Raw genomic sequence first — 13,431 nt, forward strand, 5'->3', positions numbered from 1 at the left:
TAGAAAGTCATTAATAATTTACCACTTCTTCCCTAGATGCATGAAGAAGCAGAGGCTGTCTTGGCAACACCACCAAAGCAAACTATAGTCGATACATCTGCTGAATCCTGACCTCATATTTATGATGTATATAGATGTAGACTATATATATATATATTCATATTTGTGGACTTCTAAAAGCCTCAAAAAAGCCGACTGACTGGGCAGCAAAGACAGGAGTATCTTCTATACGCTGTTCCAGCAATTACTGGTACATGAACAGTTGGAACCGCGGACTTCCCTAACCAAAACAACTTCCTCTACCCTCTGTGGAGCCCCATTGGGGGTTCATTATTCATTACCACAGTTTTAAGAGTTTTAGTTACCATTGTATGCAAGATTCAAGCACTGAGTACCTACATGGGTTTTCTACTTTTCATTTTAAGAGCATAACAACAGTGGAACAGTACGGTATGCAGAAGCACCCTACACACCGTTATTTCTGAATTCCTTTTTTAGGGTAAATATAAAGATGCCTTGTTTGTTAACTAATTTTGGAAGCCAGGAATCAGTGTCTTTGAGGCTGCATCCTCTTAGCACAATGGGATGTTCTGTAACTGCTGGTATTAGAAGGGGATCTTTGGCCCTTCCACTTTTTTCTTCATGTTTATAACACTACTTCAGAGGTTTTTAACCTCAAAGCGAAAGAAGAGCCTCAACAACCAGGACTTATAAGTTATTTTTATGTGACTAGACTTACATAAAGTTTCTTGTTTTCCATCTCTTTAGTTTTATTGCAATGTGTTTATTATAGGCTATTTGAACCGATTAAGGTTTTTCACTACAGTTCCTGATTAAAATCAGAAAATTATTTTATAATTCAGAGTATTTTTCATTTATAAAATGCGTATGTTCTCAGTGCACTTCCATTTCCATTAGCTTCCCACATCACCATTTTAACAGGAACTTGAACAAAGCACTATTAATTTAGACCTAAAGTAAAAGAAAGCATTAAATAACACCTTGGATCTCTTGAGGAAAAGATACGGTTGCCTACAATTTATACATTCCATGGGAAAAGAAGAGCCATAGTTTCTTTTAAAAAAATCCTTGGTGAAACATTATTACGATTAAAAATTGTAGTGAAAAGCCTTAAGTACCAAATTTTAGAGCAGCAGTAATTTAATTTTTATATCAGTGTTCTTGTTTTGCACAGACTAAATGCAGTGATAGGTGAGTTTATGAGTACAGTAGTTGCCTTTATCACATTTGTGAAGTTGTTAAAGTTGATGAGGGCAAAGTTTTATTTGTTTGTTTAATTTGTGTATGTCTAAAGATATTTGGAAATCTTTACAGGAATTAAACATATATGCAAATTTGTATATAAAAAAAGCATGGCCATCATCATTAGAATGCTTATAAATGAAAGGATCTTTTTTGAGGTCTATATATAAGTAGAAAAAAAATCCAGCTGGACTGATTAGGACCCTTTTTAAATTGATTTGTTTAGACCATTTTTACAGTTACGCATCAGCTCTGACACAGTCATAGTACGGGGACTAGTATTTTCCTTTATTACAGTTCTTTTTTATAATGGGCTTGTTCTTTGAGATCTCTGTAAAGAACCCTGTGAACTAGAAAGCATAACTCACAGAGATACTTTTTTTTTTTTTTTTTTAATTTACTGGCACTGAAAGTTCCAATTGAGATGAAGCCTTTCATCTCACTTCATAACACCTCTTTGACTGCACTTCAGTGAATTGTTCTTACGTGCACTGTGTAGCAACTTACATTATAACAAAGCAGATAAGGGCTGTAAGCTGCTGCTTATGTTAAAAAGTGGTTCTTCAGATTTTCTTTCATAAAATCCAATTGAAGATAAAACAGATGCTTTTTTTTTTTTTAACTTTAATTTATCACTGAACCCAAGTGTTTATTTAAATGTCAACAGTACTTCTAAGAACGTTGCCTGTCACCTTGGTCTTTGGTCTTGGATGATGAGACTGCCTTCCAGAGAACCAAATGTCAGAGATACTAGACCAAATAGTGGTTTAAAACTCCAAAGGAGGTAATGTAGTAATCTTATTAATAATGGGATTAACATATTTTAGACATTCATTTTTAAACACTACCTCAGTTAATATAGAGTATAAAATCTGTGGTTTAATCCCTCAAAAGTTAACAGTAAATTCTTTTTTGTTACACACACACACACACACACATCTTCATCCCTGGACCCCACCTCACTCATCAATCCTGAAATGAAGTCTTTGTTACTATTAGCCTGAACAGTTTTTTGGATTATTACTTTGAAAGATATGTATGTATATATCATAATATTTGCCTTTAGCACTTAGTTTGGGGAGACACTCAGAGCTTTGTGGTTCTCAATAATCTTAAAAAAAAAAAGATGTCTATATTAAATGTATAGTGCTATTTGGTTTATCCATGTTTCACTGACAGGTCTAATACGTTTTCTTTAAGTACTTATTTGTATAAAAGTAGACTTTTATGATGAAAAATGCTCACATGCAGTGCCAAGTGATTTACTTAGGTGTTTAAAATGTTAAATTATAGCAGAAAAGATTAGGGATGTTGTCAGTGGTAATAGAAATAACTGAAAAAAGCATCTATATGTAATAGATATTACCAGACTATAAAATACCAAAATAATGTCAATACTGTAGTTTTTCAAGATTTTAGAATTAATCTTAGTCCATATAAATTTGTACTACTGGTAATTATTGAATAATTTGGAGGAATTTGAGCAGTTGTGCTGGTTATAAACTGTGAATTTCTAATTGTAAAGTGAATTGTTGTTTCTAATTGAAATTTTTTTCAAGAACAGATTTCAGCTTCACATACTAAGTAAATACTGATAAATAAGGAAATTAGAAATTAGTATTTGTAATTAAACATCTAAAATTTCTTATACTTTTACTTCCTATTTATGCTTAGGTAGATTTGAAGGGGGGAAAAGTCTTTTCTCCCTAATAAAAAATTTTCTAATAAAGATTGGTAGCATAAGGGCATTCTGTAAGACATTGACATTAAAAGAGGCTCTTTGGAGGTATATACTTTATTTTACTAGTTACTCTAACATCATATGTATAAGTCCTTTTGAAATGGTGTAGCTTTAATAGTTTTCAGCTCTTTTATCCAGAGCTTGAAGTAATTAAAGCTGAGTTTTTCAGGGCATATTACAGATGCAAAGTGTTCAACAGTGAGGTGTGAATGCTTATTTAGATTTGTCTACTGCTATTTATATAAAAAATTTTTTTCATTCCATTCAGAGGATGCCTTTTATCCCCACATTAAAGCACAGATCACTAAGCAATAAAAAGCAATCAAATTGTCATCCAAATTATAACTGCAGTTACTTTTGCATGGTGAGAGTGAGGTGCTAATTTTGTGTGAGAGTTTTGTAAACTACCTTGGGAAAGGTCCTTTGGAAGTAAGGTTTTTTCCCCTTTTGTCTTATGTTTCTAGTTTTGTCTCAAATTCACAATCCATTAAATTAGGGAAAAAAGGAACAATTAATTGAGAGAGTTTGATAAGAGCTGTTGGAATAAAAAGAACATTTCAGATCTTCCAAAAGTTGAGAAGGGTCTCCCTTGTCTCTCCATTCAGGAAATACATTATTACCAGCTTCACTTCAAGACTGTCACTACAGTGAAAGTTTGATTATAAAAGCATACCAGTAAAATTAATAGCAGTGCTTATCAGACAATGTTAACATCTGTGAGAATCTTTCTAGGAGCATTTGTTTTTTCTTTTAGTTCTAGGTTCCCAGGGTAGTTTTCATTCATAGTAGGTTTCTTTAATGAATGTGGATTTTCTCCCCTTTAGAGTATTTTTGTAACATAGGTGGATAGCTATGCCACTGCACGCATAAATTGCACATTTTGTTTGACTTTCTTTATAAAATATTTAATTTGAAAAATATAATTTATGCCAAAAAAGTATATCTTGTAATTTTGCCACTAATAGGTTGATTTAGCACAAAATGCAAAGTCTTTGGGCAGAGGAGGGGGGAGATTAAAAACTTTCATAGATAATAGTTGAAAAATGTTCCATTATTGGCCTGTCAGAAATCCTAAAGCTGCATTGTAAAACAAATGATGTAAATTAGTTTTGAAAAGTGGTAAGGGACTGTGAAAAAAATCTCAGACTTAATGCTCCCTAACCACATAATTTTTTTCTTTTTTATTTAGTAATACGCTGCTACATATTTGGAGGTTCTGGTGTTTGTAGGTCACTGAACAGACATTGAAATCTGACTTATATTGTATAACTGTAACATAGAAAGAAAAGTATTTATATATTTTCCGTAAGAATATTTCATTGAGTTGTGTATAATTTAAATAAGGTTTGTCCCTAAATGGTTTTGCTCACCTTGATTTTTTTTTCGTGGTTTTCTTGTTTTTGTATAATGTGTACAGTTTATGTCAAGGGCATTAAAAGCCTCCTGAAGCGTAATCTTATCAAAGGGATACATTCTTAATAAAATGTACTTAAAAATTCTTAACCTTGTGTCATTGTTCTATTTCAAATTTTAAAACCATCATTGTTGATTTATGTACCACTGAGGCTGTTACATGTAACTCTAGGTAAAAGTGACTTTTAAATACCACAGATAAGAATCTGGTTCAGTAACACATAGTTCAGTTCAGTCGCTCTGTCGTGTCCGACTCTGCGACCCCATGGACTGCAGCATGCCAGGCCTCCCTGTCCATCACCAACTCCTGGAGTTTACTCAAACTCATGCCCATTGAGTCAGTGATGCCATCCAACCATCTCATCCTCTGTCATCCCCTTCCTCCCACCTTCAGTCTTTCCCAGCATCAGGGTCTTTTCAAATGAGTAGTGGCTTGTTCCAAATGTTTTAAAATAGATATTTATACTTTCTAAACACTTCATAATCTAATCAAACATCTTTACAGTTATTATTTTTTAATCGCAGATTATTGTGAAAGATTTGATAAAGTAGATCTATCTTCAGAACAACTCCAGCTTTAGTGATTAATATATAGAATGAGCAATGATGGTATGATGGTAACTTTTCTGTGTAAGCTATTTGATTTCACTCAGCCTTCCCTTGTGGCTCAGCTGGTAAAGAATCCGCCTGCAACGCGGGAGACTTGGGTTCGATCCCTGGGTTGGGAAGATCCCCTGGAGAAGGGAAAGGCTACCCACTCCAGTATTCTGGCCTGGAGAACTCCAAGAGTCTGACCTGACTGAGCGACTTTCACTTTCACAGAAACTGGATCAGGTAAGCTAGCCAACAGCCACCTAGTGGCAAAAGAAAATACTACAAGGGAAATAAATGGTCAATCCTGGAGAATAAAATTCAGTGTCGAAGTTAGAGTCTGTTATCATTGACTGAATGTGGTAAAATGTATTCAGAAATAGATTTATTTGGGATAGTTTGGTTTTTAAATACATTTATGTGTATCATTTTCATACTGCCTTCTACTCTATACTTTTCAACAAAAATGTAGTTGGCCCTCAAAAAGCACAAATCATCATCATACAGCTCATCTTTGAAAACTGACAATGTAGCTGAGCTTCAGAAAGTTTGTTTCATTTTTTAAAACTCTCTGGTGTATAAAGTACTCCCGGAGATAGTGAAAGATGGGGGAAGTCTGGCCTGCTGCAGTCCATGGGGTCACCAAGAGTTGGACATAACTTAGTGACTGAACAACTATAGCAAAATACCAAAGACTGGACAGTTCATAAATAACAGAATTTACTTCTTACAATTCTGTTGGCTGAAAATCTGAAATTAGAGTGTGAACATATTTGGGTGAGGGCCCTCTTCACATCCCAGACTTCTTTTGTCTTATGTCCTCGATGGCTTGATGGGACTAGGAAACTGTAGTGTCTCTTATAAGAACATCAGTCCCGCTCATGAGAGCTCTAGCCTCATGACCTCCCAATGAACCCCATCTACTAATACCATCATCCCTGGGTGTTAGGATTTCAGTGTAGGAATTTGGGGAGGCAGGTGATCATTCAGACCATAGCAACTAATTCTGTATTGATTAAAAAAAAAGTATGAAAACTTCCTCTAATGCTTAGAGGACAAATATATTTATTGTAAATACTATTTTAACTACTAATTTTGAAGGCTTTATATTTTCAGCTGTATCTTTTTGAAGGTTGTCATTTTGTTTTGGCCATGCCTTGCTGGATCCTGCTTCCCCTACCTGGGATTGAACCACGCCCCCAGCAGTGGAATCACAGAGTCTCAACCACTGAACCACTAGGGAAGTCCCTCTGAAGGTTTTAAAATGCCTACTTTATGCAAAATGCTTAGCATGTTTTGTAAATTCTTTGAGATGAAAGCCAGCTGGTCTCCACAGAGTTCTTAGAAGAAATACTAGATACTGTCTAATACAACCTGATTTTCTTAATAAATGACATTCTAGTGGAGAATCAGTTTCACTAGACTTAGTATGGGTCAGGTATTGGAATGTCAGCAGGCACTTCCAGCAGGTCCATGGATACATGTATATATGAATCACTTAGCTGTACACCTGAAAACTAACACAATATTGTCAATAAACGCGAATATAAAGTAAAAAATTGTTTAAAATCACGTCTAAAACCTAGTTAGTAATAATATTCTGTATCAATATCACTGTGATACTAGTTTCCTGTGTGACTACTAGATACTAGAACTGTGTGACTAGTTCTCTGCTTCCCGTCTACCTACCTGCAGCTGAGGACCAGTCACCAGGCTGAGGCGTTATTTGTACGTCTTTTGCCAGTTCCACCCACCATCAAAATATCCCGGAATGTTACTAACTAGGTTTAACGTGTGTTTTTAATTTAAAAAATTTTTTATTTTATATTGGAGTTGATTGACAATATTGTCTTAGTTTTCAGGTCTACAGCTAGGTGATTCGGATATACATATATCCATTCTTTTTCAGATTCTTTTCCCATATAGGTTATTACAGAATATTGAGTAGAGTTCCCTCTGCTATACAGTAGGTCCTTGTTGAGTATCTATTTTATATATAGTTGTGTGTTTATGTTAATCCCAAGCTCCTAATTTATCCGCCCCCCCCACCTTTTCTGTTTGGTAACCATCAGTTTGAAGTCTGAGTTTGTTTTGTAAGTAAATCCATTCATATGAGTTTTTTTTAATAGTCCACATATAAGTGTATCATATCTGTCTTTCTCTGACTTCACTTAATGTGATATCCCTAGGTCCACCCATGTTGCTGCAAGTGACATTATTTCATTCTTTTTACTCTGTTGCATATACGTACCACATCTCTGTCCATTCCTCTGTTGATGGACATTTAGGTTGCTTCCATGTCTTGGCTATTGTAAACAGTACTGCAGTGAACATTGGGGTGCATGTATCTTTTTGAATTAGGATTTTCTGCAGATACATGCCCAGGATTAGAATTGCTGAATCACAAGAGCTTCCCAGGTGGCTCAGTGGGTAAAGAATCTGCCTGCAACGCAGGAGATGCAGGCAAATGTGAGTTTTATACCTGGATTGGGAAGATCCTCTGAAGGAGGGCATGGCAACCCACTCCAGTATTCTTGCCTGGAGAATCCCATGGACAGAGGAGCCTGGCGGTCTACAGTCCACGGGGTCACACAGAGTCAGACACGACTGAAGTTACTGAGCACAAAAGAATCGGACACAACTGAAGCGACTGAGCGGGCGCCCAAGCACATGGTAGTTCTAGTTTATTAAGGAACCTCCATTCTGTTCTCCATAGTGGTTGTAATCAATTTACATTCCCACTAATAGTGATGGGGGGTGGCTCCCTTTTCTCCATACCCTCTAGCATTTATTGTTTGTAGACTTTTTTATGGTAGCCATTCTGACTGATGATGTGAGGTGATACCTCATTGTAGTTTTGATTTGCATTTCTCTGAAAGTTAGCAGTGTTGAGCATCTTTTCATATGCTTTCTGGCCATCTGTGTCTTCTTTGGAGAAATGTCTGTTTAGATCTTCTGCCCATCTTTTGATTTGGTTGTTTTTTCATAGGTGTGATTATTAAAAAGGTATTATGGCTATTTTAGAAAAAGTAAAGCCAATTTAGAAAAACATTTACAAATGAAACCATGATTTGCTTCAAAATCGTATCAAGGGGGAAGACTGAATAAGACTATGGATGGACTAAAACAACCGTGGTTTAGTGGCTATTGGGGTTGATGATAGTACCTAGTAGTGGTGTTAAGTCACTCATTCGTGTCCAACTCTTTGCAACCCCATGAACTGTAGCCCACCAGGCTCCTCTGTCCGTAGGATTCTACAGGCAAGAATAGTGGAGTGGCTTGCCATTCCCTTCTCCAGGAGATCTTCCTAACCCAAGGATCAAACCCAAGGTCTCCTGCATTGCAGGCAGATTCTTTACTATCTGGGCTACCAGGGATAGTTCATAAGGGTTTGTTAAACTCCTATTTCTATCTATATTTGAAATTCTCCATGAGTTGGTTTTTTCTTTTAATCCTGGTAATTCTGACACAAATTTCAAAGTTTCTGAATGACACTTCTTAAAACAATGCTGTTAAGTGGAATATAGTCTTTAAATACTGTTATTTAATTATTTATAGACATGGGAAAGGAATGTTTAGAGCCAAAACTAGGGTCATAGTGATACTGTAAGGACAAAGTTATATAAACCCAGCCATTTCCCATTGGTGTGTTGTTAAATTTCAGAAACACATCTTTGTTTGACTCAGGTCAGTGATTCTCAAAATTGAGTGGGTATCTGAGTGCCTGGGATGTATTCCAGGCCTTGTGCCACACACATTTTGGTAGGGAGATTTGGAGTGGCACCTAGGAATTTACATTTCTAGTAAGCTCAGAACGTGATTTATCACTTACGATAATTCCAAGAGTTTCACTTCACTGATATAGAGAAAACACAAAATAATGCAGTGATGAAATATTTTAATTAAGGCTTAGGCAACATAAATGACTTCAAGGTTTTGTGCATTATTTTTCTAAAGAATATCTTTACAAAAGATACTACTTATAAATCAATCATCACCATCAATGATGTTTCCATGTATTTTTATAATTACATCATGACAGACACAAAGAGGCTAAATGATAACAATACTGGCCCCAAAGTCTTCTCAAAACAGACTAATCAAGATACTTGTTTGTACTGTGTTAGGTGTACATAGTCCATTATTCCAGCCAAAAGCATAGTTATATGGAAGGAAAAAGTTAAAAAGAATGAGCAGAAGTCCTGGTTTGTGTATATTTAGGTCAGTTAACAGCCATGTTCCTTTCAGCTCCTCCTCTCTTGTTCTTCATACTGTGGAATTGTGTGACACGGGGCATTTGGTACCGGAGGCACAGACAGCACCATCTCCACCACAGCAGAGAAAGGAGCCCCTAATCACGCTTATTTAGAAGTATGATAAGTAAACATTAAGGGTTGTTGGGCAGAGAGAAGGGAAAGGAACTCGAGCGACTGAACACTGCTGCACAGCAGGTAGGTGCTTGGCATGTATTGGTCCAAAGAGACAGAGCTCCTGCCAAGCCACTGAGGAACTCCCACTCTACATAGCCTTTTACAGTTATACCATCACAGGAATATAAGGAGACAGTGAAGGTGTTATCTTGGCCCAGACAACCTACTGCAGAATCCACAAGAGGCTTACTGAAAACAGGTCATGTATATATCATAGTTCTTGGGAAAAAAAAAGATGAACCATAAAATGTGAATGAAATTAATGACATATTTTCCTTCTATTCTGAGGTAGTCATCAAAAATTGTAGATGTGTCTACTAAGTAGGAGTGCTATAATCTTGACACTGAGGCAGGGATTCTGTGCCAGCCCCACTCCTTAACTGTGGTAAACAACAGAAGGACAACTGTGGGGACCTCATCAATTCATTTGCATGGCTTACCCTATTAGATAAGGTCTAATCGTATGGATGTAAGAGTTGGACTGTGAAGAAGGCTGAGCGCCGAAGAATTGATGCTTTTGAACTGTGGTGTTGGAGAAGACTCTTGAGAGCCCCTTGGACTGCAAGGAGATCCAACCAGTCCATTCTGAAGGAGATCAGCCCTGGGATTTCTTTGGAAGGAATGATGCTAAAACCGAAACTCCAGTACTTTGGCCACCTCATGCGAAGAGTCGACTCATTGGAAAAGACTCTGATGCTGGGAGGGACTGGGGGCAGGAAGAGAAGGGGATGACAGAGGATGAGATGGCTGGATGGCATCACTGACTCTATGGACGTGAGTCTGGGTGAACTCCAGGAGTTGGTGATGGACAGGGAGGCCTGGCATACTGCAATTCATGGGGTTGCAAAGAGTCAGACACGACTGAGTGACTGAACTGAACTGAATAGGAAGAGTTCATCTTACTACTGTCACCACTTAAAAGCAAGTCTAAAATCTGTTTTGGTCTCAAATATATGACTTCATTAAACACACCCAGAATAAATTAACATTGACAATTTATGCTCCCGTAACGAATGTTCTGTGGCCTGAAATCTAGTTCCTTTACCCTTAAGATACAAAATGTATGGTAAAACTTACTGGAAATGCTTTCTTGCTAAAAGCTGAACTTTAAGGACCATAGCCACCCCGTCCAATACTGAGTGGATGCGGTGTGTCTCTCTGTCAAGTGCCAGGTCTACTGTCATAAAGGTGAACGTGCAAGGTAAGCCTGTTCCCACGATCCTGCCATTTCCACAGCAAGCCTGCTCCAAGCACAAATGTTAAATTTCATAGCTTTCTGACCTTTGAAACCTGCTGCTGCTGCTGCTGCTAAGTCCTTTCAGCCGTGTCCTACTCTGTGCGACCCCATAGATGGCAGCCCACCAGGCTCCCCCGTCCCTGGGATTCTCCAGGCAAGAACATGGAGTGGGTTGCCATTTCCTTCTCCAATGCATGAAAGTGAAAAGTGAAAGTGAAGTCGCTCAGTCGTGTCCGACTCTTCGCGACCCCATGGACTGCAGCCCACCAGGGTCCTCCATCCATGGGGTTTTCCAGGCAAGAGTACTGGAGTGGGGTGCCATTGCCTTCTCCATTGAAACCTAGCAAAACCATATAAATCAGACCTTCCAGTGGTGATAATTCACTGGGATTCAGCCCCGAGGTATCTGGTGGTGGAACAGTGCCAACTATGCTTCTACTAGTGTCTGTGTAGCATAAGGATATGAAGTGGGCAGTCTGCTTAGTGGCAGTGTTCACGCGGATCTAAAAGGGCAGTGGAAGATAGGCTGCTATTCTCACTTCGGGCGGGGGAGGCAAGACCCAGGGGAATAGCCATTTGCATTTTATACTCCGAACAGAGTGCTGGCTCTGGTGGATTTGTTGGTGGGCTCTCCCTGTCTCCAGACATGGGTGAAGCCAACTGGGATACATAATTCAAATTAGCTTCTCCAGCTGGGATTTCTCCCAGGGAGTTCATGTAGCTTTGTTCCAGTGTCTTGAGTAAATTTTCAGGTGAAGTCAGTGGTCCCAGCTGACAGTGTGGGGCTTGAGGGGTTACTGGGAAATGTCCACAATAACCCAAGTCAGAAGCTGCCTGATTATAGGTAAAGTTCTCAAAACAGATGCAAGGTCCAGGGCCAGAGTAGTTCTTCTCTGTTGGGAGCAGGTCCAGATAGGCAGGCTTAGTACCTTTAGTTTCTGTGGGTGACTTCCTAGTGCCTACGAACTGCATCTTACTCCCTTCGGGCTTGTTTACAACTTCAATAGCATCTGGAACACAGTCATTGACGTTCATTATTGTTATATGAGGATTCTCCTGAAACAGAAACAGAAAATGGGCAAAGATAATGTGTGTGTGTGTGTGTGTGTGTCATGGTACATAAAGCATGTGAAATGCACTGAGAGCTTCACTTTTTTATGTGTTTTATCCTGGTCACAAGTTAATGGTGGTGATCACAAGGAGGTGATGCTGAAAACCAAAGGATAGCCCCTGACAGAAGAAGTCACAGCTGGGTTCACGCATTTCATGGCTAGGGGAGCAGAGGTGGCTCTTGCTTTGTTACATCTTCCTGAGGAGGTCTAGGAATGTATGATTATTATAGCCCAACCCCTGGGTTAGTCTTTAATAAGTACATGGTATCCCTAGAATATCCCAGCATTTACCTTGAATTTTATTAATGACAGGACGCTGCTCTTGTAAGGGTCTGGAATGTCAGGATAACACTTGTCCTTCAACCTGGAAAACCAACAAAAATTACACTGAATTTTGCAATAGAGTGGAATGGTTAAGAGCGATAAACCTGGAGTCAGATTAATCCTTGCTTTATCACTCTTATCACTGTAACCTTAAGCAAGCTTTTTAACCTTCCTATGACCAACCTAGATAGCATATTAAAAAGCAGAGACATTACTTTGCCAACAAAGTTCCATCTAGTCAAAGCTATGGTTTTTCCAGTGGTCATGTATGGATGTGAGAGTTGGACTGTGAAGAAAGCTGAGCACCGAAGAACTGATGCTTTTGAACTATGGCGTTGGAGAAGACTCTTGAGAGTCCCTTGGACTGCAAGGAGATCCAACCAGTCCATTCTAAAGGAGATCAGTCCTGGGATTTCTTTGGAAGGAATGATGCTAAAGCTGAAACTCCAGTACTTTGGCCACCTCATACGAAGAGTTGACTCATTGGAAAAGACTCTGATGCTGGGAGGGATTGGGGGCAGGAGGAGAAGGGGACGACAGAGGATGAGATGGCTGGATGGCATCACTGACTCAATGGACGTGAGTCTGAGTGAGCTCTGGGAGTTGGTGATGGACAGGGAGGCCTGGCGTGCTGCGATTCATGGGGTCACAAAGAGTCGGACACGACTGAGCGACTGAACTGAACTGATGCTTTGATTTCCTCACTGGTTCGATGGAGATCACTATGGTAGTGATGGTGTTGGAAGGATTAAGTGAGTTGTTATATGTAAAGCACTGAAAACACTGCCAAGCACACGGTAAAGTGAAATATAAATATTAGCTATTGCTATTAAACAAGTTTTACAATATTTTCAAATAGTTTCCTTATGTATTGACTTATTGCTTATCTGTTGATAAACAAGATTATTCAAAATTTTTCATATTTTAACCAAATCTTCCTTTGTCCTTTCCCTTCCAGCACTTTGCCTCATATGATCCAGTGGGATTTCTATCTTATTAAATTCCTTTCTAGATTTTTTCTTTGACTCTCTTCTTGGATGAAACCTTCCCCACACACTTACCACTGGCTTTTTAGGTAGCAGATGATCATGATGACAAAAACGAAGAAAACCATGGGGAGAATGATGTGTATCAGTATATGGGCTGGAGAAGGGAAAAGAAAGGGATTTTTTAGTGACTGCTTTTCCCTCAAAGAAATAAGTTTTACATGTCTGTTATTTCTCAAAACTCTATTTGTGCAAGATTCACTACGAGTGCTGTCTGACTGGTGGGGAGCAGGGTGGTGAGACGCCAACCAGCCAACACAGGGATCCATCTGCC

At 38.5% G+C, this 13,431-nt stretch overlaps 2 protein-coding genes across 7 annotated transcripts in view; one reads left to right on the forward strand and one right to left on the reverse strand.

Moving 5' to 3' along the window:
* RICTOR (RPTOR independent companion of MTOR complex 2) overlaps positions 1 to 4,507 on the forward strand; it is a 137,899-nt gene extending 133,392 nt beyond the window's left edge. For all 5 annotated transcript variants that reach the window (XM_027520538.1, XM_027520539.1, XM_027520540.1 and 2 more), the window contains one exon: positions 37 to 4,507. In XM_027520538.1, the coding sequence (XP_027376339.1) occupies positions 37 to 111 (75 nt within the window). In that variant the 3' untranslated portion in view covers positions 112 to 4,507. The remainder of the gene's footprint in view (positions 1 to 36) is intronic.
* Positions 4,508 to 8,889: 4,382 nt separating this feature from the next.
* The window catches only part of OSMR (oncostatin M receptor), a 68,344-nt gene continuing 63,802 nt past the window's right edge, over positions 8,890 to 13,431 (reverse strand). Inside the window, exons 16-18 of one of the 2 annotated variants that reach the window (XM_027520039.1) lie at positions 13,173 to 13,254; positions 12,079 to 12,151; positions 8,890 to 11,731 (exon numbers count right to left, since the gene is read on the reverse strand). In XM_027520039.1, the coding sequence (XP_027375840.1) occupies positions 11,156 to 11,731; positions 12,079 to 12,151; positions 13,173 to 13,254 (731 nt within the window). In that variant the 3' untranslated portion in view covers positions 8,890 to 11,155. The remainder of the gene's footprint in view (positions 11,732 to 12,078; positions 12,152 to 13,172; positions 13,255 to 13,431) is intronic. The other variant, XM_027520040.1, reaches the window with a different exon arrangement.

Source organism: Bos indicus x Bos taurus, chromosome 20 (genome assembly GCF_003369695.1).
Source record: "Bos indicus x Bos taurus breed Angus x Brahman F1 hybrid chromosome 20, Bos_hybrid_MaternalHap_v2.0, whole genome shotgun sequence".
NCBI classification, from domain to species: domain Eukaryota; kingdom Metazoa; phylum Chordata; class Mammalia; order Artiodactyla; family Bovidae; genus Bos; species Bos indicus x Bos taurus.